Source organism: Pezoporus occidentalis, unplaced genomic scaffold (assembly GCF_034315485.1).
Source record: "Pezoporus occidentalis ecotype Australia unplaced genomic scaffold, CSIRO_AGI_Poc_V1 ctg25, whole genome shotgun sequence".
Lineage (NCBI taxonomy): Eukaryota > Metazoa > Chordata > Aves > Psittaciformes > Psittacidae > Pezoporus > Pezoporus occidentalis.
The window spans coordinates 3,535,051-3,559,265 of NW_026914394.1; the positions used below are offsets into that span (position 1 = coordinate 3,535,051).

The 24,215-nt window shown below is 40.7% G+C and overlaps 1 protein-coding gene across 11 annotated transcripts in view; it reads left to right on the top strand.

Annotated features, from left to right (window-relative positions):
* Positions 1 to 18,265, top strand: part of ELAVL4 (ELAV like RNA binding protein 4) — an 81,908-nt gene extending 63,643 nt beyond the window's left edge. For 9 of the 11 annotated variants that reach the window (XM_062623233.1, XM_062623230.1, XM_062623227.1 and 6 more), the window contains exons 4-7: positions 9,460 to 9,613; positions 9,999 to 10,224; positions 11,611 to 11,649; positions 15,981 to 18,265. In XM_062623233.1, coding sequence (XP_062479217.1) covers positions 9,460 to 9,613; positions 9,999 to 10,224; positions 11,611 to 11,649; positions 15,981 to 16,329 — 768 coding nt within the window. In that variant the 3' untranslated portion in view covers positions 16,330 to 18,265. The remainder of the gene's footprint in view (positions 1 to 9,459; positions 9,614 to 9,998; positions 10,225 to 11,610; positions 11,650 to 15,980) is intronic. The other 2 variants (XM_062623225.1, XM_062623226.1) reach the window with 2 other exon arrangements.
* The last annotated feature ends 5,950 nt before the right edge of the window (positions 18,266 to 24,215 follow it).

The window sequence follows — 24,215 nt, forward strand, 5'->3', positions numbered from 1 at the left end:
TTGAAGAGGAACACACAGCAGATCTGATTCAAATTATCTGAAACTGCTTTGATCATATTTGAATGCTTCTTTCAATTTGTACTGTTTTCTTAATTTTTATTCCGTATTTAAGCTGTATTTCAAAGCCAAAAATGTTAAAGAATATAAAAACAGAATTTTTACTTTTGAAAAAATTGGCACAAATAATGTCAGTGATTTTTTTATCTTGCAAAAAAAGGATACTGTGTGGTCAGTACTTCAGTTGTACTTACCCTTTCTCACTCAAGGTTTTGGTTTGGACGAAATGGCATTCCCTAAAGCAGAAAGATCCTGTGCATCTCTAAAGGTTGTTTCAAGCAAGTTTTCCCTTGATGTGTGTGATCAGTGGGGAGCAAAAGTCATGAGTTTGAGGGTTATGCAAGTGGTGGAGTAGCTGCATGGATTATATAGAGAAGGCTTTTTCCAAACCTCCCTTAGACAAACCAGGTTACATCCTGTAGATATGTGCATGGGCCATATATAAAAATGCTCACAGTGTGGTTTTGTAGAGTTAAAGAGAAAACCTTACAGGAATATGTAAGGCAAAGCAGCAAAATCTACCGTCTTATCTACTGCTGCAGGTGGCAATACATGCTTGGATTCGGCATTTCCTGCTTACAGTGAAAAGCTGAGCAGTAAGTTGCTTTCCAAGTTGCTTTTAAAGGCACATTATTAGGAAAAAACATAGTATTTTGAAGATACTAATCTTTCTTCCAGTTTATTAAAAACTGAGTAGAACTTGAAAAAACTAGATTTTAATGCAGCACTTTCGTACTTGTACCATTATTAAATGTTAGCAAAGGCACTACATTTTTTGCCCTAAATAGCTATGTTGCTTTGCCTCTGTGTTTTTCTTGTGAGCCAGAGAAATGCTATTCTATGCGTAGGATTCCAAGGTTACAGGAAACGTAACCTACAAGAAGGCCTTCAGAAACCCACCCCATTTACTCTCTTACATTTCTCCCAACATGTAAAATTAAACTGTTATGCCTTCCTTTCATCATGTGTGGTAAGAGTTTTGTTACCCAGGAACTTCCCATGCTGAAATATCTTTGCAGAAAGCATTTTCTTTATTTTTTTTTAATTCAGTATCTGTTTTACACATACAAGTGCTTTATTAGGTTTGGGGGTTTCATGCTTCTTATTAGCCAGTAGACTTTTATAGAATAGATGACATTCTGTTGGGCTCTTGAAAGCTGATAAAATTCAATAACAAGCAAAAAGAGATTGACCTAACTGACATGCACAGGAGCAGCGTAATTTCTTCAGTGATTGGGAAGATGTGTGTAGGGTTTTCTTAAAACAAGATTGTTTTCAGGTAAGTGTTATGCAGCTGCCTAAAACCAACCCAAGGGTGCCTTCTATTCAAATAGCAAAGCTCTGGACACAAGGACATCTAACTAGCAGTTTCCATCCCAATTTTTAATTGGAGAATTGCATGTGATAACCTCCCCCTTAGCCCTTTGGGGTTTGGTGTTTTTTTTTTATTTTTAATTATATTTTGCTCATAGAAATCTTCATAAATTAAGTCTGGTACTGTGTGATGGGGATGGAGGTTTCCCAGTGTTCATCCCAAGTTGTGAATCATGTAAGTTTGCCGCTCCCATGTCGCTGGAGATGTCTGTGGTTTCCAAAAGGTTCCAAAGCAAGGAGAAATCATGCTCTGCACTGCTGAGGTCTCTTAGCTCGCCTGTTGCCCCCCACACACCCTTTTCCAGCATCTCACTGTGATTCATTATAAGGTTGAAGTATTTTAATTCGTGGAGTTACTATATGTAATTACCGGAGCAGATTACTTTAGCTAGATGCCCTTTACAGTTATTAAAAGTGCACTTCTGGTGCATTAAAAAAGCCTGTCTCAAAAGAACATATAGAAGGGGATTTGGTGGCATATAGTTCTGTAGGCTGAAAAGTATTGAATACTAGATAGCATTGGGCTGGAAAAGTACTGAGCATTGCTTTACCCTGTTTTCTTCCTGAGTGTGGTTGGGTTTTATGCCCTAGAATGAATCAGTGATGTCCTGTTGGTGGATAGGCTGAACCTTGTCCTCTGCCCGCATATGCTGGGTAGCTGCAGCCCTGCAGGCAGTGTTTCTCTGCCTACCTTTTGTTTGCAAGGTATTTTTTAAAGAAAGTTGAAATGAATAATCTGTGGAAGCCCTTTTACAGGGCAGATTACTTCTGCTTCCCAAGGTCACCTTGGCCCTGCTGACTGTGTCCATCTCCTTGCTCAAACAGTCATGAGCTCTGCTGTCGCTTGCACCTAGGCTGAACACGAGTTGGCCCTGGGGCATCAGATTTGCACTCATTTTTGACCCCACTGGGCTTAATTCATGTTTAAATATATATATTTTCTGCATGTGTCCTCAAATCCTGTCCTTTTCACTTCTGTAACATTTTTGTGGCATCTTAATGTTCTCTCTCTCTTGATGCCTTGCAAAACAGCCATGCAGTCACAGGAGGAACTGGTTTTACAGCAGGATCAGCAAAACAGCTAGGCACAGCCCGCTTTCAGATGTGCGGACTAAAATAACTCCAGAAATGTTCTTTTTATTATTTCATTGTTACAATAAATAATCCCTTTTCACTGTAGCAGCTAAAATATTTATGTGCATTTTATTTAAGTCAATGACACCCTTTCGAGTCAAAGTTGATAGGTGACTATTTAACAGAATATCTGTTTGGGGAAAGCATTGAAGGAAGCGTTATGCATTTGGTGGTAGTAGGTGATACACGTTATGTTCCTCCTCAGCTGATCATAGTGCTTATCTTATTTACGCCATTTCGTAGCAGCAGCAGCATCTTGTGAGGGAGAAAGGTTTCACTTCATTTTTACAGCTAAAGCTTGGCATAATCCAACAAAACAGTTTAGAATGAGGAAAGATACAGCTTGTGTTGAAATAAATATATATTCCAGAAATTGAATCTATTTTTAGAAATTAAATTTGCCCATCCATAAAAGCATATGAAAGGTCACTGCTGCTGTTGAAGATTGCCTGGCAATTTGGTTGCAAATATCAGAAGCAAAATAAGATGTGTGATGCATGGGGTACAGATTGTTTCAACTGCACTGCTTTGCCCTGGAAAAAAGACAGCGACTGAAAAAGGATGCGAAGGAAGTGGTACATGGGGATTCAGGTGACCTGGCTTCACGTTGGGGGATGCTGGAACAAGGGTGGAACAGAGTTTTGAAAGGAAGCTTGAAATCTAAAAAGAGCCAGTGACCCCCTGAAGTGCAGTCTTGTGTCCCCATCTCCTTCCTTTTCTCTGTCACCTGAGAAATAGGTATTTTTACTTTTCTTCACTGGCAGGAACCAGGAGCACATGGACACTGCTGGAGCAAAGGGAGATGTCTCCGGTGAGGGGACAAAGGAATCTGGGTTCTCTGAGCCCTTGATGCCTTCCAGTTTTTAAACCCATCAGAGTTATCAGATGATGTGTTCAAGGCCAGTTTGGACGAGGTTTTCAGCAACCTTGTCTAGTGGACGGTGTCTCTGCCTGTGGCAGGGGGTTGGAACTGGATGAGCTTTAAGGTCCCATCTAACCCAAACCAGTCTGTGGTTCTATGGTAAAATACCAAACAGATAGGATCATTTCTCTGTGGTCTGAGGCATTCTTTGATTTTAGTTTTCAGTTAATAAGTAACATGGAATATAGCTGCTGCTATTTAAACACTTCTGATTGTTAAAAATATTTATTTCTGCTTTACTCTCCCATTTTGATCCATAGGATTGGATGGTCCTCGTTTAAAATACAAGTGAGTAGGGCTGTGTGAGAAAGGACTTGAGAGTTTTCTGGAAATGAAATAGTAATGTTAACTGCTCAAAGATCTTGCTATTTATCTTGGTCTCTCGGGCGTTTTTTGAAATGCCAGATACTTCTACACGATTCAGGCTCTAAATCTGTCCATGTTAATTCTTGTAATTGTCTGCAAAAAGACAAACTATCTTGTCACTGTAGGGTAACCAAATAACAGCAACCTCAGAGTTCTCCGTTGTACAAAGTCATTTGTCAAAAAGATTGCCTTCCAGTCACACTTAGCGGGGAAGGAGACACAGGAAGCACCAGGCAGGGAAGGAGGAAAGCTGCAGCAGCGATCACTGGGGAAGAGAGCAGCATCTTTTGTACCCCATTCCAAACTGCTGGGGATGTCACAGAGAGGGAGACGAGGTGGAGGGTTTGGGGAGTGGAGGATGCCAGGAAGAGCTGAACATGTTGGATGTGGCAATGAGGGATTTGCATTTTCAGGTTTCCCCGGTGTATGCAGTTACTTTGGGTCCCCCATGTATACAGGGGCACAGTGTGTTGTGCGCATCCTGTGCTTGGTCTTCAGACATCAGTTGCCTTCAGGTGCCCTTGCTCCAGCAAAGCTTTGCAGAGGGGAGAGCTGTGAAAGAGCATGCACTGCTCTCCTTCCCCAGAAATTCAAATTACAGCCATTTGCAGGCTGCACATTTAGGATATAGTTGCTCTATAGTTCCTCTTAAAATTAAGGTAATTGCTTATTCTGTTTCATGGTAGCTCAGAATTAGTCAAGAAGGGGTCATTAGCTGTGATTGCTGTACCTGGGACAAAGCCTTGGACAAGAATCTTTAAAGATGCCACAGACCTGGAAAGCCTCAACTAAGTTTACTTTGGTTTTGCTTTTCAGGAGCCTCTGTCTGTGCAACAGTTTGGATCTTTGTAGTGCTTGTTAACAAATCCTCTTCCACCCTTTGTGCCTGTAGTGATGCTGCAGGTCAAAGGACCTTTCAGAGCTGCGTTTGAAGGTTCAGATTTGGCTCTGCTGCTTTCAGCAGGCACCAGAGTCTTAATCTGCTGGTTTTGTGCATCTTCTCTTAATCGAGATTTAACTGCTTCAGTTTTGCCAGTAAGTCCTTTTCATCCACAGAGCCAGAACAATTATTTCTCTTAGCCCTGCTCTTGATGCAGCCAGAGTGCTTCTAGGTTATCTGTGGATTCTTTCATGAAATGATGGGATAGACTATTGTATCTTACCTGCAATCGTAATTAATCCCAGTAAAATGGGATTGAATTGCTCAACAGTAAAGTGCATCATCACTCCCCTCTATCCCCCAACCAAGGGCTTGGAGAAAGAAAGGACAAAGCCGTGAAGATATTCCAGACTCTGGTCCTCAGCCTCTGGACCAGAGAGCCTTTGTGTGTGCTTGTTCTGACAAAGCACAGGAGGTTTTCTTGTATCTCTGTTCTTGCGCAAAAGTAGGGCATAGACAAGGGGCTGGAAGTGGCTGTGGAAACATCTCTTCCAGCCATAGCCCATCCTTTGGTGTTAAGCAGATTTTACTTCTAGTTCCATATGTGTGTGAAACAACAAAGATTGTGCTTATCTACACGTGTGAAGCTCTTGGAGCAGTCGTGTTAAAGCACTTCCAGTGCATACCAGTGGAATAAGAGGCAGCAAGTGAAGGAAGGTTTGTCCCCATTTTACACGTTTGGACCTTAGGCAGGAAAAAAGCAAAGTGACTCACCCCAAAAGCCATCCTACATCTGTGAGTGTGTCATGCAGAGAGATAAAGCAAAGTCTTATAGAATTGAGGTCACCAAGAACTTCAGAGGTTTTGAATGTTAGACAAACTCTTTTGAAAGCTGCCCAGGTAGTCACACAGCACTGACTGCACCATATCTGCTCGTGGCTGGAGAGATGTCCCAGGGATTGCAGGTACCATTGGTAGGTGGTTTGGTGGCCTGTGGATGCCTGTGCTGCTGTGGAGAACTAGAACTAGGCTCGTGGCTAGTCTCAGGTTCACCAGATGAGTAATGGTAGATGTAGAGCAAGACGTGTGTGTCCTTAGGAAAAGACATGAGCTGCTAAGTTGTTTGTCAGCAGATGTTCAGACCAGGACAGGGTGGCTCTGCTGGCAGAGCACATCCTTCAGGGAGGGATGATGCTGTTCCTCTTTGGAGCAGATTTGGAGTTGAATTTTGGGATAAGGCTTCTAGAAATGGACTTAATATTTGAAAAGTCCAGGGTTAGCATATGATCTGAAAGCATCTCTTAGGATCAGCAGGGGGGCTGGAACTAGATGATCTTAAGGTCCTTTCCTACTCTAACTATTCTGTGAGCAGCAGTGAAGTGGTTAAGCGTCAGTGTTTAAATGGTTACTGTTACACGTCCAGCACCTTGCATCTATAAGACAAATGGGATGCGTTCATGCCTCTGGGTGCCTTTGCTGTGGGCTCTGAGCTGGAAAGGCCAGGCTGCTTCAATTTACCTTCTGAACAGTATTGAGGTTAGAAATTTTTCAGAGAGTTTTCTATGTGGCAAAATGGGTAGGAAATCAATAAGGAAGATAATTACTTTAACTTGGAGATATTTTCTGTGCTCCTGAACAGATCTGTGCATTACCATGGAAGATATGAAATGCTGGACCTTATGACTCTGCGTTAGTGTTTGGAGACAGCGGTGCAGACTCTTGAGATGGCTGTTTACACCGAACAGAAGCCCTTACACAGTTCATTGTCAGATGAGAAATATCCTAGTGAAAGATTTTCACAGTTAATATATAAATGTATAGAAACTTAACATCAGAGGCCAGCAAGCCATAAAAAGAATTGTACAATATTTTATTATCTTCCTTGCAAATTGGACTGAAGAACTCCTAAGTGATCTTACACAGCAAAATAACCCCATTCGACCTCCAACTGTCATACAGGCAGACAAACATTTTAATGCTGAGAAATGCCTGGGTCAGACAGTAGTTTGGTGTTCTCCAGCTCGTTTATTTGAATTTCTTTGTGGTGGCTGGCATTTCCACATGCTTCCCTTTTTCAGCACACTGTTTCATTATAGGGCACTAACACTGCCATGAGCAAAAGAATTGTTCTTAAGTGTGAATATAAAGAATTAATGCAGCATCCTCACCCAGCGCTTTGTAGTTTTCAGGGCTAAAATGGGAGCTGGTTTTGTCTCCCATTTTAAGTTTTCACGGCACAAGTTGCTTCTGGTCTAGTGGAGGGCCAGGGCGGGTGATTTCTTCCTTTGATAGCTAATACGTGGGAAGACATCCCATCCTCAGAACTAACTGAATAATGGCTTGAAAGCAGGATGGCACAGCCTAACTGATCAATTTGTCATTGGCTGACCTGAGAGGGAACATGAAAAAGATTCAAAAGCAGATAAATAATTGACATCGCTAGCCTTGAGTCCATTCAGCTCACAACCTTTTCTCCTTGCTTTTAAAGACGTTGCTTTTGGCCTCTTCTTTCTTTGGCCCAGACTCCCCTGCAACCTGAATGTTTGATTGCAGGAGGAAATAAAAGGTAGACCTGAGCGGCGGTAGGTGTTTGCATGTGATTTGAGTGTGTGGAGTCTCCCCTGTCTCTGTGTGTCTGCAGGGCCTACAAGAGCAGAGCATTTTCTGTATGTAGAAGTATCTATATAAAACGTCAGGCGCTCAGTGCTCTGGGAAACAGTGGTTTTTGCATATCCCAGTACTTTTCATCTTTCCTGTAATGTGGCATTTGGTTAATGAATGTGCCACAGTGAGTAAACCCAAAGGAAACCCCTGGCTGTTTTCCCAGGAACTTTATTAATTTTGCAGCTCTCTGTTTTGAGGAATAGGTAAGGTCTCTGTAACTCTCAATAACTCCAGAGAGGCTCTTAAGTGTTTTTTAAACTGTTATTCCTGAAGTAGGTTAAACTGTAGATGTCTGAACCCTTTGAGTACCCTCTCAAGGTAAGACATTTCAGAGTGGGAGAGAGTCTGCTTTTCTGAGTGCCCCGGCACAGGGCATAAGTGAGAAGCCACTGACATGAGACCACCCAACCAAGCACAGTCAAAAACGGTGATTTTAAGGAAAAGCGCAGTGCAGTTATCCCTGGTTTCCCCAACCACCTGGCTTGATCTTAGTTACATAAAAGCCAGGCCGTGCCATGTGTATTCTGGTCCTGCAGTACCAAGGGTGTTTGGGACCAGCAATTAAGTGACTTAAGTGCTGCACCCCATCAGGAGCTCATGGGCTGTGAGGTCCTGAATCACTGAGGCACTAAATAGTTTCCACTCCAATATTCATCCCGTTCAGCACTGACCTCAGCACCTGAAGGTTTCTCTGGTCAGAAAGTCTGTTTTTCTGAGTGCCTGAGCTTACCTCAGCTAATGCAAATTTTCTTATTTAACTTCCTTTTAATGTATCTTTCCCTTTTCCACTTTCTCTGTAAATGCAAATGTTAAATTTAAAAGGTGATGTACCAGCGTCTAAGTTATAAAGAAGTTGCCCAAAACCTTCAAATCCAAAATCTTTGGAGTTTGTCTGCTGTTATTCAGAGAAGATTGTGGAAGCAAATATTAGTCATTAACATCACTTTCTGTGTTGAGTCAGCATCTATTTTTAGGTGTGGAGCACATAAAGACAGCTCTTTGACACATAAAACACACAAAGACATCCATTTGACATCATCTGTGTTTGGGCTAAGGCTCGGGAAAAGGGGAAGACAATTGCTGAATGCATTGTATTCATGACGGGGACCCCTCCATTTCCTTCCAAGGCACATTTTAAGACATAATGCAGGAATGCACTGATCTGTTGATATTTAAATAAGTCAAGATGAAGTGCAAAATATTCAGGTTTGGATCCAATGCTATTTCAGATGTGCTGCAAAGCAATTCTTCACGATCCACGCTGAATACTTGCCATTAAGGCTTTATCCGGGAAGTATTTTTATTATGTTAAATGTGTATATTCTAAATGTATATATTTTAAAAGTGCAGAAGGCTTTTTATGCACATATTATAATTATAAATCTGATTCATAGATAGAAGAACAGTTGAGAGAGTCTTGATTTAATAATTTTCCAACAGCATACATGCAGTTGGAACTCAACATTTTCTTGGTTGCTTGGTCATAATATTTTGTGGCCTGGTTGTGGACTCACAGTGCAAGGGAACTTCTTGTGATGAATTGCAGATAGACAATTGGTGTCAGTACACACTTCCCTGAGCAGATGTTTATTTAGTGTAATTTCACCAGGACTTTACTGTTCATCCAGAATAGATCTTGCCAGCTCAGGATGAAAACACAAAGAGAACTAGCACAAAAGATCACTCCACAAATAACCTGATTTGTTTCAGACTCTTGGAGGGAGGGGGGATGCTGGGTAGAAAAACATGCTGGAACTTCAGAGTGCTATGTTGGATACAGTAAATCATCCATACACCCACAATCTATAGGGGTAAATTTACAAAGCCATGCGTAGGAAGCTGCATGTTAATCTACCTCTGAACAATAGTTACTTTATGACTGCGCTTGAAGAGCCCTTTCGTCTGTTCTTCCCGCCTTTCCTGGCTTTGTTGATGTTGCACAACAGGTAACATCTGAACTCGAGGGTTGTTGCCTGCCTGTGAAAGAACAGAAAATAATCTGTCCATTTAAAATGCAGGGGGTGGCCCTAGCTTACTAACATGTCTTTCCTTTCCTTCATAGGTGTCGTATGCCCGTCCGAGTTCAGCATCAATCAGAGATGCGAACTTGTATGTCAGCGGCCTTCCGAAAACAATGACCCAGAAAGAATTAGAGCAGTTATTCTCACAATATGGGCGCATCATCACCTCACGGATTCTGGTTGATCAAGTCACAGGTTAAAAGAAAACTTTCCTTGATAGATGCATGTTTTTCTGCATATAGTGAACTCGTTGGCAGTTGGGTTTCAAGACAATGTGATGTTTAGTGTAAGATGCAGTAGCTGGTTCTTTGAGTGTTGTAACTGTTTGGAGGCATAACTACTGCCTCTTTAATGAGGGATCTCAAAATGCAAAATGGTTACTTCAGAGCGTTATATTAAATATGGTAGGGGCTGATTCTGGAGAATACAGATGGGGAAGAGTGTTTGTCTTTATAGGATTTCCCTTGATTCGCAAGCCATGCATTCTGTGCAGTGACAACAAATATTCAGTTCATGTTTGTTAACATAGATAAGGCTGTTCCTACAAATATTCATCTGTTCACATGTCTTTACTTCCCAGGGGTTTCTCGAGGTGTGGGATTTATCCGTTTTGATAAGAGAATAGAGGCAGAAGAAGCCATAAAGGGACTAAATGGCCAGAAGCCTAGTGGTGCTACAGAACCAATTACTGTGAAGTTTGCCAATAACCCCAGCCAGAAAACAAGCCAGGCACTCCTTTCACAGCTGTATCAGTCTCCCAACAGACGCTACCCTGGACCACTTCACCACCAGGCTCAGAGATTCAGGTAATTACCTGGAAAAGACCTGAAGTTCCACCAGCTATGACAATGTGGGGCAGGTGCTATGCAGGAAAATACGCTTTAGTTGCGTAGGCTGACCTGATTTTCTTTGTAAAATTAAATATTCTTTCCTGGAGAATGAGGAGGAAAATCTGCTGACAGCAGTAGTCATGTTGTATTTACTAAAACAGCTGAAGTACTGTACAATCAGATCTCATGAAGGCTCATAGAAAAAGGGAGGACAGAATAAGAGTTACACTGATAATCAAATGAGTAGCGACTACCCTGTTCTCTCTCCTTTTTTTTGGTAATGCTTTTAGTTTCTGCTGTATTATTACAGTTTTGATGCAGCTTAGACTTTGATGTTAATGACAGTGGATTGGTAGCAGGAAAAAAGCTGAGTCTGTTCCAGTCAGCAGCAGTATCATTAAATTTATTAGCCTGAGATATCTGCTCCTAGTACAGAGACCTTGCATTAGTCTTTGGTGTGAGTCTTCAGATGCTTTCGGGGATGTTTTATGCTTTGCATTCTGAATATACTGTTTCCATCTGATACATAAGCCAGAGTTAGCAATACATGATGTCCTCATTACTTTTATATTTAGTAATTTTCAGGCACCCTAGCATTCAAATAAAAGGTCTGCCTTCAAAAAAGAAACTTGGACGTACTCACAGAACTGAGTTGCATCCTGGCTTTAGAGAGTTTTTCAAAAGTAAATTTAGGTTTTCAGTGATGAAAAGTGCTAATGAATTCAAGATCATTAAAAAAGTCTTCGGATGCATTAAATTTACACTCGTTTTTGTCTTTGGCACGCAGCTGTGTCCATTGAGATTGTCACTGAATCCTTCCATGGACAGAAGGTCTTTATTGTACTCTCACAGAAAGCAGATGATTATATTCTGTATAAAATTTGGTGGTCGTTTAGATTGACGTATCATGGAGGATTAATGCTAAATACATGTAATATAGTGTGGAGAGTATTACGTTAAAGCAGTTAGAATCAAGAATTTTCCCAATTCCAGCAATTTTGGACTGTAACATTTTATTCCCAAGTTAACTACAAGGTGAACAGTTGAACTGTTTGCACAGATTTCATACTAACACTGTCCGAAAAGGATACATCAGAAGTGGATTTTTTTTTAAAACCAAACCCTGGAAATGAAGATTTTTCACAAAAAAAGCATAGACAAGTTAAAAATAAATGCTGTGGTGGAGATTTAAGCACAACCTCAGACTTAACAAAGCAGGCCGGGAGTTGTTAGGCTCCTTAGATGTGTGGGAAACTTGTTGAACGTTTCTTCTTTGAAAATGGAACGCTATTAATAATAGTTCCATTGAGCGATCTTGCCATCTGTGAGACATTAACCCAAAGACCCTCCTTCTCTTTTCAGGCTGGACAATTTGCTTAATATGGCCTATGGCGTAAAGAGGTAATTAGAATTCCACAGATTGCCAGATGTCCGTGTTGGCACAGATTGGTGCTACAATTTATTTTTTTTAATGCACTAACTTTATTTTCTTTTTTTTTTGTTTAATTCCTTCTTTTCTTCCACCAGCATGTCAAATTCTTTTTAAGTTTGGACTTCAGTTGGTTTTGTTACTTTAAAGGCCACACATGCAGATTCTGTGGGGTTTTTTGTTTCACCTTTTATTTTTATTTACAGGTGGGCTTCTCAAATGGTTTAGGTGCAGCAGCTCCCAGCATTCAAACTGCAGTCGCCCTGCTTAAATGGTGCTTTTCCAGCACCCATTTAGCACCAGAACTATTAAGTTTTTAAGTAATCTCTGATTTGATAATAGAAATCCTAATAGTCTCAACCAGAATTGTGCTGCTGTTGTCTAAATCTCGCAGTTAAGACTGTCTTTCTCTTACATCTGGTTTAAGATTGACTTGGAAATACAGCTGTCTGCACCTTAATCAGCCCTGAATTTCTTTTGTTACAGGTTTAATATTGGTGCTTGAGATTTTGTTTTTGTTTAAAATAGCTCTGTGTGTCCGTATGTATGTGCACGCATGTGTGATAGACTTTTATGCTGTTTCATGAGTATGTTCAGTGTTTGATAGCTAAAATGAGTTGACGTGTTGTTAGTGTTTCTTCTGATGGCACGCATCCGCGCAAGCGAACCTTACGGCACAGTAACGGTATAGTTTTATTCCTGGTGTTTACCATAAGATGTCCAGCCGTGCCCCACATTTAAGATGAGAAAATACTTCTTAATCTTCTGAAATGGTCTGCTCACAAAACGTGACAATTATTTGGGATTTGTTTTTTAAAGCTCATCCTGTAAAAGTGGTATGGTAAGTATATCTTTACACTAGCGAGTAGTGGGCAGTAACATGGGTTTTAACTACTGCCACAGTAGCTATTATGCAAATCTTAAGACTACTCACAAAGGGAATAGCCAGAGCAGAGGCAGCATATCTTCCCAGAAGCACTGCTTCTGGTGTTCATTAGTACATTTGTTACATCTGCAGTATCCTTAGTGGTGATGTGATGAGTCAGAACTCACCACCTAATCTTATCACACACAGCTTTTCCTGCATTCTCTCATCTCATTTGTTTCTTGGTACATTGCCAAAAACATGGCAAAGCTCTCAGTGTCAAGTACCTGTCAGGCACAAATCAGTGTCAGAAGGACGGGTTTGTTCCAGGAATTTTCCCTTGGTTTTTGCTGCTTCTGCTTCCCTGGAATTGCACTGGTATGTGGTGCTGAACAAACAGGGCTTAGTCTGAACTAGTGAGGGTTTGAATTTGGATGTCATAAGACCTACAGAGGGAAGGAGAGTGAGTTACGTACCTTTATAAGTTATGCATCTGCTTTTGTAATATTCAGAGGCTATAGTATTAGTCTTAAATCACAACAGTGTTTTGTAGGCGTCTTAAATTAGTTCATATCTTGAAAATCTTGAAAACTTGGACTAGCAAACCCTGTAATTTATAGGGTCACAAAAAAAAAACCAATGTATTGATAAAAACTTCTGAAACTGTATCTGTATTGTGGCATTCCTGGGTTTGGGGGTCAGGTCTTTCTTTCCCTTTATCAAGTATCTGGTACTGATGGAAAAGGAGATGTGTTGACGTGGAACAAAGGTTTTACTGACGCTAATTCCAGGTCACTTGCTAGTAGCAGAACTACTTACGCAATAGGTTATCTTGTATTTGTGTCAGTACACTTGCACTAGTTTTGTGCATGCTTTCTTGGATTTAAGGCAGCTCCTGTGCTCATGGTACATAAACAGCTGAAAGCAGCTGAAAACTGCTTCCCTAAAAGTTTCCAGGGAAAAGCTGCTCTCCAGTAAATTGCATGAAACCTTAACCCTTTACACCTCAGTGCAGCATTCCTGCAAAACTCCGTAACATACTCTGTGATACGCACAGCTTTGGGATGTCCAGGTTTTACAATAAACATCACTTTCAGGGTAGCATATGCATTAGGTTTGTACTTCATGTTAAATTAAACATGGCAGAAGAGAAGCATTTTCTGGTTCATGTGTGTTACTAGCACAGCTGGCACTTGTCAACAATGGGCTTAAAGTCCTATCTTCCAAATCTCAGAAGAAGTTAAAGCTGTTGACTTGGTCTTGGTCTTGGCTGCCTTATTTATGATTCCACATAAGGTGGAAGGAACAGTATAAATCGGCCTTGTCCACCTTCTGCCTTGCTTTTCAGCAGCTGGGGAAATACCGTGGGTTAGAGCTGTGCTGAACCATTATGATAATGTTATTAGTTTCAGGATGTGGGAGAGAAACTAAAAAGATGATGAGAGTAGGAATTGCAAAAGTGAAGTTCAGTTGGAAAATTGCCACATACCTTTAATAAACTGTCTGCAAGCCTGTACGTAGGTCTGAGGATCCAGTACTGTGAGCGTTTCTGAGCTGCTCATTTATACTGTAGCTACACCCCAGTGACTTTCCTTAGCATAAGATATATATTCCAAGTGCCTTTTTTCCTTGAATGTGCATATAAAGTGCCATCAGGAATCGACAGAATGGTGGGCAGCCATCAGGTGTGTAGTTTCTTTTATGGCTATTTAATATACACAGCATAATATTGTGCAGACTGCTAAATGTGTGTGGAAATATTACAAGCGTAAAAGGATAAGTTTTGGAGAGTGCAAGAGCTTACTCAGCAGCGCTGAGTTCCCCCCCTCGACTCCCTCAGTCATCACTCAAACTCCTGAGGAATTATTATTCAGTTCTGGTATTAAAACTCATCATATTGAAGGTACATGGGAAACTGGATTTTTTTTTTTTTATTAAGACGTTTCCTCTGTGCAGTTGTTATTTTAAAACCTATCCCAAAGTGTAGCTTCAGAAAGCATGTCACTTTTTTTTTTTTTTTAAACTGATGAAAGGAAAATTATGTTGATCCTGAGGGCTGATACCGCTTAACATCTTCATTAATAACCTGAGTCACGGGCTGCAACGCGCCCTCCTTGCATTAGCTGGTGACACTAAATTGGTGAGGGAGCAGGGGCAGTCACTGTGCTCGTGGCCACGGGTGCCATCTGGGAGACCTTGACAAGCTGGAGGAACATGGTGAAATTCAGGAAAGGCAAATGGAGAGTTGAGCCCTTGGCTGCTGTCCTTGGCTACCTACAAGGGGCACTAGAAAGATGAAGCTGATCTCTTCTTGGAGCTCAACTGCAAAAGGACAAGAGGTAGCAGGAACGGGGGAAATTCAACTGAGTATAAGGGAAAATCATTTACAGTGAGGATGGTGGAGCCCTGGAGCAGGGGCTGCAGGAGTGGAGTTCCCGTCCTTGAAGACTTCCAAACTCCCCTCTGTAAGGCCATGAGCATCTGATGTAAACTGAGAAGTCATCCTCACTTTGAGCCGGAGGTTGATCAGATGAGCTCCACAGATCCTGCCCAGCCTGTGTTACTGTGTGATGGTTCCGTGTTCATAAACATGCTACCTGGCTTTAGCTTCCCAGTTCAGATGTTCAAGCTAGAGGAAACTGGTCCCAAAAGATGATAGGGAGAGAAAAGTTAGGGTTCTGTATTAGATTTCTAGGAGGTTGTCTCTGCATTGACCACCCGAAGAACCTAAGAGCCTGTCACGAAGTCTCAACAGTATGAAGGTATTAGTTGACATGCTCATTAATTATATTTGTGCACTGTTTTACTTACCCTACAATTGCTGCATAAATCTCTTTGAATATGTGGCCAGCTTTAGGACTTCTTTATTACCTGGATTTCTTTTCCCAGTGTATGTCAGTTAAGGGCTATGTTAGGAGGGGAATTAAAATCTGCCAGTTAGACATCTCTCTAAATCTGATGTTTAGTAATTTTAGCTAGAGAGGCCACATGGCAGTGGCATTTCATATTATAATCTTTTAAAGTCCTACATTTGTTAGGTTTTTTTTTCACTACCAGCTAGTAAGAGGTAAAGTTTAGGATCTCCATTTCCCTGAAACTACATTATTTTAGTGGTGGAAATAGGTAGCCAATTCCTACAGGCTTCTTTAAATGAACTTGTGTTTATAGCAGCATTTACAGGCCCTTTTGGGCTTAGATTGTCCTTAAGCATTTCTTTTATTAGATCTTAGTATACATCGAAGTAGGGCTTAGCCTTGAAGGGAGACTCATTGATGCCCAGGTTTGGTCTGGTACAGCCCCCCTCCACTTAAGTAGAGACCAAAAGTAGCAGTGTAGTCATCTTCCAGGGATAGGATCAAGAACCTTCATTACCATTGGCTTACTTACTTTAGAGTCTTGGTTCCATGTAGCTTGTGCCAAGAGATATATTTAGAATAGACCCGTCTTTTTACTTGGTAGGTTTTCTCCGATCACAATTGATGGTATGACGAGCCTTGTCGGAATGAATATCCCTGGTCACACTGGGACTGGATGGTGTATCTTTGTCTACAACTTGTCTCCCGACTCCGACGAGAGCGTGCTGTGGCAGTTGTTTGGTCCCTTCGGAGCAGTCAATAACGTGAAGGTGATCCGTGATTTCAACACCAACAAGTGCAAGGGATTTGGCTTTGTCACCATGACCAACTACGACGAAGCTGCCATGGCGATTGCCAGCCTTAATGGATACCGTTTAGGAGACAGAGTATTGCAAGTTTCCTTTAAAACCAATAAAACCCACAAATCCTGAATTTCATATCCTTACTTACTAAAATATATATATATAAATATATATACGAACAAAACAAAACAAAAAAAAAATAAAAACTCTTCAAGGCTTATATTCAACCATGGACTTTATAAGCCAGTGTTGCCTAAGTATTAAAACATTGGATATCCTGTGAGGAACAGGAAAGGATTTTATAATGCTTAGAAAAAAAAAACAAAAAAAACCTTTGATGCATTGAATGTTCTTTCATAGCTGTCGTTGTTGAATATAATATACATAGATAACAATGTGCAGGGATTTTTACCCGGCCAGCTAGTTTTACTACCTTCCTTGAAGGTGGGTCTTTTTAAGATGACCATTCACTCATTTGAAAAAAATAAGAAAACAAAAACAGTTTTTACGAACTAATGGGATTAAAAAGCGAGAACAAAAGATTTTTCTTTTCTTTTCTTCTTTTCAAAAAAAAACAAAGGAAACAACATCGATTGAATCAGATTGGTAAACCCCCCACACAAATTAAAGAGGAACAATAAAAATTGCAAAAAAAACATAATTTTGCAACTTTTTTTATTTTTCCTTTTTTCTTTTGTATCATGTGAACTAAACAGTCTTCTGTTAGGGAATGGGGTAAAGGGGGATACCTGATGACATAACAATTTAAATAACATTAACAATGTTGCCAAAGAGGTGGTCTCTTTGCTGAAAATGGGTTTCAAGAAAAATCTATTTTTATAAAATATAAAGAATTTTTACAAGAGAATCTGGATTTGAGAAAAAAATATTTTGACTGGCTAATTTAGGGGAAATTGACAACTTTGTCATGTTCATACTGCACTGGTAACTTTTTAGAGATCAAGATGTGTGTTTTAAACTGGATTAGTAGATTGTTTTTTGAAGGATGGGCTACAAACAGATGATCTTCGTATCTTTTCATAGCATGTAATAAAAATATTAAATACAGTACGGGAGAGTGTTCTTCCCAGGCACGCAGTTACCCACAGTCAAAACCCAAAAGCAAGGAGATGAGTTGCAAGACGGTTTTTCTTTAAGTCATCAGTATGGGATATCAGCAGAACAAAAGTTAAAAAAATTAATTTTTTGATCAAAAACTTCCTTGGTTTGAGCAGTAGGTGCTACAAAATTATTTACATATCTTAGTATCATAGTTAAATGTAATGTGTTTAGAAAAAAATACATTTGCTTTAAATTTGTTAAGAATTTTCAAATTCACTTTATAGCCCAAGCTAATATAATTGGGCTGTGTTGGCACATTTGGAACACTGTTTATGTTGCTTGAAACACTTATTTATTTAATTGCCGATGTGATGCATATGGCCAAAATCAAATATAGCTAGTTTGGCTAGTCTACTTATTTGTTTACTTAAACTATGGGAAGAAGCATATTATTGTGTCATTTTGTTGTGTGTGTATGTGTATATATAATATAAATATATATATATATAAAGTTATTTTTTCTTTTGGTTAATTTATTATAAGTTGTAACACTTTGCTAGTTTTGTTTGTATATGTCTTAAAATGTTTTCTTATGATACTTAAGTGACAGAGGTATCAAGGTAACTTGTGTAGAAATATTGTTTGATATATTGTCATGTTTGTTGTGAATATTTTTTCTTACTGCACAGTAGAAAAGAAAACAACTGGGTCTTTATTTTAATGTAATTCAGATTGGGGAAAACAGAGCTAAGGGAACAAAATGACTGAGGGGGTGCTCTCCCATGTCCAGTGCACTGATCATTTTAGTATGTTTGTGCTTTGTACGGTTATATATTTAAAACAAAAAAGGGTCATGCTCTTCCCTGAGTACTAGAAACAGTTACTCGCTATGCATAATCTAGTTGATAGTTAAATTTGCTATTGCTTTTCTTGTCTTGTTATATAAAATCTTTTCAATACAAGTTTAGTCTTAATGGTAATAAAACGTTATGGTTATTTATAACTTGTGCTTATTTTGTGCATTTTTTCCATGCTATACCCACTAACTGCATGTAGACTAAGTATTGTTTTTTCACACTGAAGAGGCAAACTTTTGTAGTAGACAAATAACTAAAGCAAAGGCTGCATCATAATTTTATCAGTTTTTTACTTTAACAATGTTAGATTTTAGTTTAAAGGAACACTCATTCAATGTTCAGGGAAACCTTTATACATCATCTGCTATGAATGAGCGCAGTTTGCTGGGAAAGTTTTGATGCATTTGCTAAGCATTAGTGGGGAAGGCATGTCAGAATCTTTTCTCTACGATGTGTTTTACTATCTGAATAATAATAATAATTTAAAAAATCTTTCTTAGGACCAGGCAGTTGTATACTTTAGTTATAATGAATGACTTCATGTTAACCTTGCTAGTTTAGATCATTTCTGAGGGAAAGTATTGTAAATGTTTTTTTCATAACCTTGTTGTGTTTGAATTATTTGTACTTTAATTGTCCAGACAATAAATGAAAGTGTGTAGAATGGCTATGGACTTTCCACCTTTTTAACCGTGTTCAGATGTTTTAGTAATCCCAGCACACCTCAGTTGAGGTAGATGTTAGAGTCTTGATTTCAGAAGCAAGGTCTTCAAGGAACGTGCTCGTCAAACCAGACAGAGCATATTCGTTGTTTGTTTTTCCTTCTCGAGGTTAGAAAGAATCGGTCATTTAATTTAAGATGTTGAACTCCAAATACCAAACTGTAACTTCATTTATTTGAATGTGGAAGATATTGAAGGGTTTCTACTATATACAGTATTTTTACACAATGAAAATATTAACTCAGTCAATATTCAACACTTAACAAAAGCAGCAAGCAAATTTCAGCATTAATACAGGTTTTAAACCATCATTTAGTTTGACTTTTCTATGAATATGCAACAAATGTCATGCGGTATGAAACAGTGTACATATCTACTGTACAACAATATATGATCACATTCCACATTTGAATTCTTTTTGCCATGTGTTATAACAAGAGTTGATGCTTCTTTCAGTTGACTTGTTTGAATCCCATTAATACAAATATTCACTTCATGTTTCTGTTCTGTAACATCCACTAATTGAGAATGTGTAACTTGTAAAACTGCAGCATTGAATTTCGTAACTGAGATTAGGAAAACTATATCAGAGGGCTGGATGGACCGTGTGGTTCCTCAGCTCCATCACCTATTAATAAACTCGTGTTTTTGTGCGATTAAGCTACCATGTTGGTTATAATAATTAATTACAGGCCACAGCATGAGTTTGTTCTTAAATGTACAGCTTGCTTAATTCATCCTTAAATCAGCCAGAGTGTGCCCCGCTAAAATGCAGAAGTTATCAATTTGCACTATTTATAAAGACTTGGCTCTTAAAAAGTCGTCCTTCCATCTATCTATATATATGTATATACACCACTTTTGATGATATACATATATACATAATGTAACATGCACCAGCCCATTTTAGAAAGGCAGCACTTGCCGTTTAAGACAGACCCATAGTAGCTAACTAGTGTTTGCTATAACACTATCTGTGTTACAGCATTTGTCAGGTTCATCGCCTACTGTTTTCCTGTCCTTTCTTCTGTGTACCTTACACTGTCAGAAAAGCACTGACACAAAATTCACCGTGTATTCTAGGTTCTCTTAAGACAGAAATGTGACACTGCATGCTGGCATTTTGCTGTTGACTTCAGGCCAGTTTGGATACAGATTATTTCCCCACCGGTTGGCTACTGCTCTCCTCCATCTCATTCATGTAAGGTACTCATGTGAGCTGCATCAAAACTCACATACGCTGTAACACAAGAGAAAGGACTCTGCCAGTTTTAAGGACCTGGTATGTTAAGTTCAGTTCCCCCTATCCAAGAGTATCACAAATGTGCGCTGGATAAAATCAGTCACATGTGGGCTTGCTACGCTGATGCTGTGTGAGTGTTTTTAGAAAGCCTTATTGGAACACAATTTCTGCCCAGCTGGGATCAGAACCAAATTTCAGTAACACTCATTCAGAGTAATCAAGTTTTATATTTCTTTCCTGAAAGGGTAATCACTCTTTCTGCAATTAGCAAGCCTGCTGCATAAATGGAAAATCACCTGGGGGAGGGTGTTTCAAGTGCATTCACTTCGCATTCCGCTTCAGCCTACCTTGGGCACGGTACTGGGCTTTGAACAGAGAGGGGAGGGTGCGTTGAAAATGAGGGCTGGTGATAGTCAAGATCACAGTGAGCTGCTCTTAAACTTTTACTGCGGGAAGTCACTTTGGCTCCTGAGACTGAATTCGTCGCAACTAAATGGACATAAATACACCAGCACCATTGGTGGTTGCCATTGGGAGGGTTGGGCAGGGGGGCTGGGATTCCCTGCACCTAGGAGAGGCTGCTGCCTTGTTACTTGAATTGGCCTAAGGATAGGGCCAACAGGGAGAAGCACACGTGGAACCCCTTTCTCCATCAACAAGAGCCGGGGTGGCTGTTAACTTACACATCTCACTTACATGACCGCAGATAGGTGAGGTAAAGCCAGGTCAGCGTGTGATGACACGAAAGATTTTCTCCCTGCCCTGGAGATGTTGCAGACTGAGCTCACTGCACAGAAGTAATTCATTGTGCATACAGAGCTAAATGAAAGGAGATCAAATCCAGCATAACTGTACGAAAGCTCTGACATCTCCAGCTAATCCATATCTCTTCTAAAAATAGCTGACTTCTTAAACCCAGAAGATGTGATGGAGCCAATCCAGCTGAGCGTCAGTAACTCATGAGGGGGCAAATCACTTGGGGACCAACAGGAACCTCTGCAGGAAGGAAACAAAAAGCAAAATCACACATACAAAGATGCACCCATACATGTACCCCATTGGCTGCCAATCCAGGGCATTGCTGCAGTGCAGCCCCACAGCCCTGTGCTAAGGAAATCACCTTCATTGGAGTGGTACCTTCAATACCCAGGAGATCACGTATGCTCGTGCAACGGCACATCTGAGGCCTTTCACAGAAACACTGCATGCTATGGTGGTGTGCTGGAGAAATTCAAATGGGATCAAGGGCATTGCAATGCCAGGGGCATCAGGAGAACAGAAACTTACTCTGCAGAAGAGTCACCGAGTTTAAATGGTTTCCCATAAACCTGAAACCTGGGTTTCAGAAAGCCTGTTCCCAGTAAACCTACCAGAGAGGAGCATTAGAACAGGCCATAGGAAGGAAAGCAACCAAAAGGATGGGTCACACAAAAGCAAACTGATTTGACTCACACACTATTGAAGACATGAAATCAGTCTGGGTCTTTCTATCGGATTTCTGATACTCAGTAGGAATAACAGGGAAGATGGGAACATGGATGTATACACACACAAAACAGCTGCTTTTCAGACAAGGTTTGAAGTACTGTCTACCACACCCCTAAGATACCACTGCTATCTGTAAACAACAGCATATTTTAAGGGACTTAAAACATGTTGAATTTCATTCAGATTTCAAATGTTACGGGGTTGCAAATGGTTTCTGGTGCAGTAGCAGAAAATGAAAACCTCAATCCCAGACTTAAATCAGTGGGGCTTGGAGGTGCCAGTGAATGGAACTATTACTACTTACAACCCAAGGCTGGTTCATACTCCCCCCACCCCCAATACAAAGCAACCAATGTGATAATGGAACATTGGTGTGCCACCATCATAGGATCATAGAATGGGTTGGGTTGGAAAGGACCTTAAGATCATCCAGTTCCAACCACCTGCCATGGGCAGGGACACCTCACACTAGCACCCAACAATAACACATTGCTTTGGGATGGATGGGAGGGCTTTGGAACCAAAGTAGGTGGCTTGTCCCCAACCACTTCAGCCACCAGCTTCAACATTCCTGATGGTACCGTGCACACCCACTTTAGGTGGCAACCTCCAGCCCCATTTGTCTGGTGCAACATCCTTACCAGAGTAGCTAGAACAGCTCGTAGCCAGCCCTGGGGACTCGGGGGTGATTCTGCCTTGCCCAGCCTTGCTCCAGCATCTGAAGGCAAGAGGGATGGAGTTTATTTAGTTCTTTGTGAATACCCCAATGGCACAGGGAAGCACACTGGGGACCCTCTATCGAGGCCATTGTCTTACCTGGCCCAGGTGGTGCAGGTGAGGTGGTGCAGGTAATCCTTTTCTCAAAACACAGAAAAATTCATTTCTGATGAGCACTGGCCCAGTGTTATCCACTAAGGAAGGTGGAACAGGTGAAATAACCATCTCTGCCCTATTTTACCCATCCTGACCACCTGTTTACCATTAAGGCCCTGGGTTCCCCCCATTTCCAAGGACACCAGTGTGGACCCTGTCCTAGACAAAGCCCTAGCTTCTGTGCCACACAAGGCTGACGGAGTGCTCAGTTATATGGGCCTGGAAGTGCCTGACCTCCACTGAATTCCTCTGCTTAGCCTCATGTTTCCTCTTTCTCCTCCAAGACCCAGATGTGCAGCCTGGGATGACAGCATGGACGAGGCATGGGGGCAAGCCACCAGTGGCAGCTTAACAGACACCAGACCTTTGTCACATTAGGAGGAAACAGGGGGGTTGGAACTAGATGATCTTAAGGTCCTTTCCAACCCTAATTATTCTATGATTCTATATAAATCCTCTAAACTTCCCAAACGAACATAAGCAATGCCATTGAAAGAGCAATAATTGGAAAGGAAATCCCCGATAAGGAAAGAAACCCACCAAAGGAAAAGGGGCCTAATTCGGAGGCCTTGTCTGTGCTGCGTATCACGGAACACAGCACCCTTTTTGATAGGGACATCTGGGGAACCTGACACTGAGGCCCAAAATAGTTAATTTTACTTAAGTGACTTTTAAACACACAAGATCATTAGCTCTTCAGTCTGCGTGTCAGGACTGACTAGAGCTGCCACGATCCATTTGCTTTAAAGCAGCACTTAAGGCTTTTCTTCCCTTACACTTTGTCAGAATTGCACGGGTCCCGGCAAAACGATAGGCAGGAATTAGCTTCTTACGAACAATACAATTCTGATTTTTAAATCGGCACATGGAACAATTAATTTTGTAGGATACGGAATTCGTTGCAAATATACAGCAGCACACCCACACACCACCATCTGCTGCGGAGAATTAAATGTACAACTCACAAATGAAATCCTGCAAAGTTGGTGCAAAAAGGTCCTTGCTTGAATTTAAACAAGGCTGTGGAAACCTGCAAACACATTGCGAAAGAGCATGAAAACAATAACAAATTTTTCCATCTGTGAGTCAGTTCTAGAGGGGTTGAGCGGTTGTTTTGCTTTTGTTTCGTATTGGTGTATTTGCAGTCATCATTGCAGCTCACAGTGCAAGTTGTGTCTCAGGTAAGTTTGAGCTCTTCTCCTGGCCAGGACGAAGTCGCCCACAGAGGGGCTCCCAACAGGATCCATCACATTACAGCAGGTTTTCTATGTTTAGGGGCCAGGAAAAAAAAAAACAAAACCCACAAGGAATTCCTGGTTTTGAATGTTCAGTTTAGCCACCATTTTTTAAAAAGTTGGCAAATCTGGCAATTGTTGTGGATGTTTTATTATTAGAATTATTAACAAACACTGTTCTGCTGAAGTGAGGAAAAATAAATATCAACAACTACTGCTGCCATGCAAAAACTCTAACAACAAACAGATATCTGCATCCCTTTGACTCCCCTGAAGCCAAGTGTTCGTTTTCTCACTTTGTCTCCTTGTTTTCTTCTAACACACCCTTTCGAAATGTGCTCTTTGTTTTACGCCTAGTAGAAGCAGAGGATACCAAGCCGTGTTTGCTGATATTCTCTACTGAGGAGATGGCAATGAATCTTCATAGCCAAGAAAGGCAATGAAGTCCCTTGACCTAATACATGCCAGTAAAACACGTGGCTCTGTCTGAGCATGCTGGAGCAGACTGAAAGCGCGCTCTTTGTAGAGTTGCTGC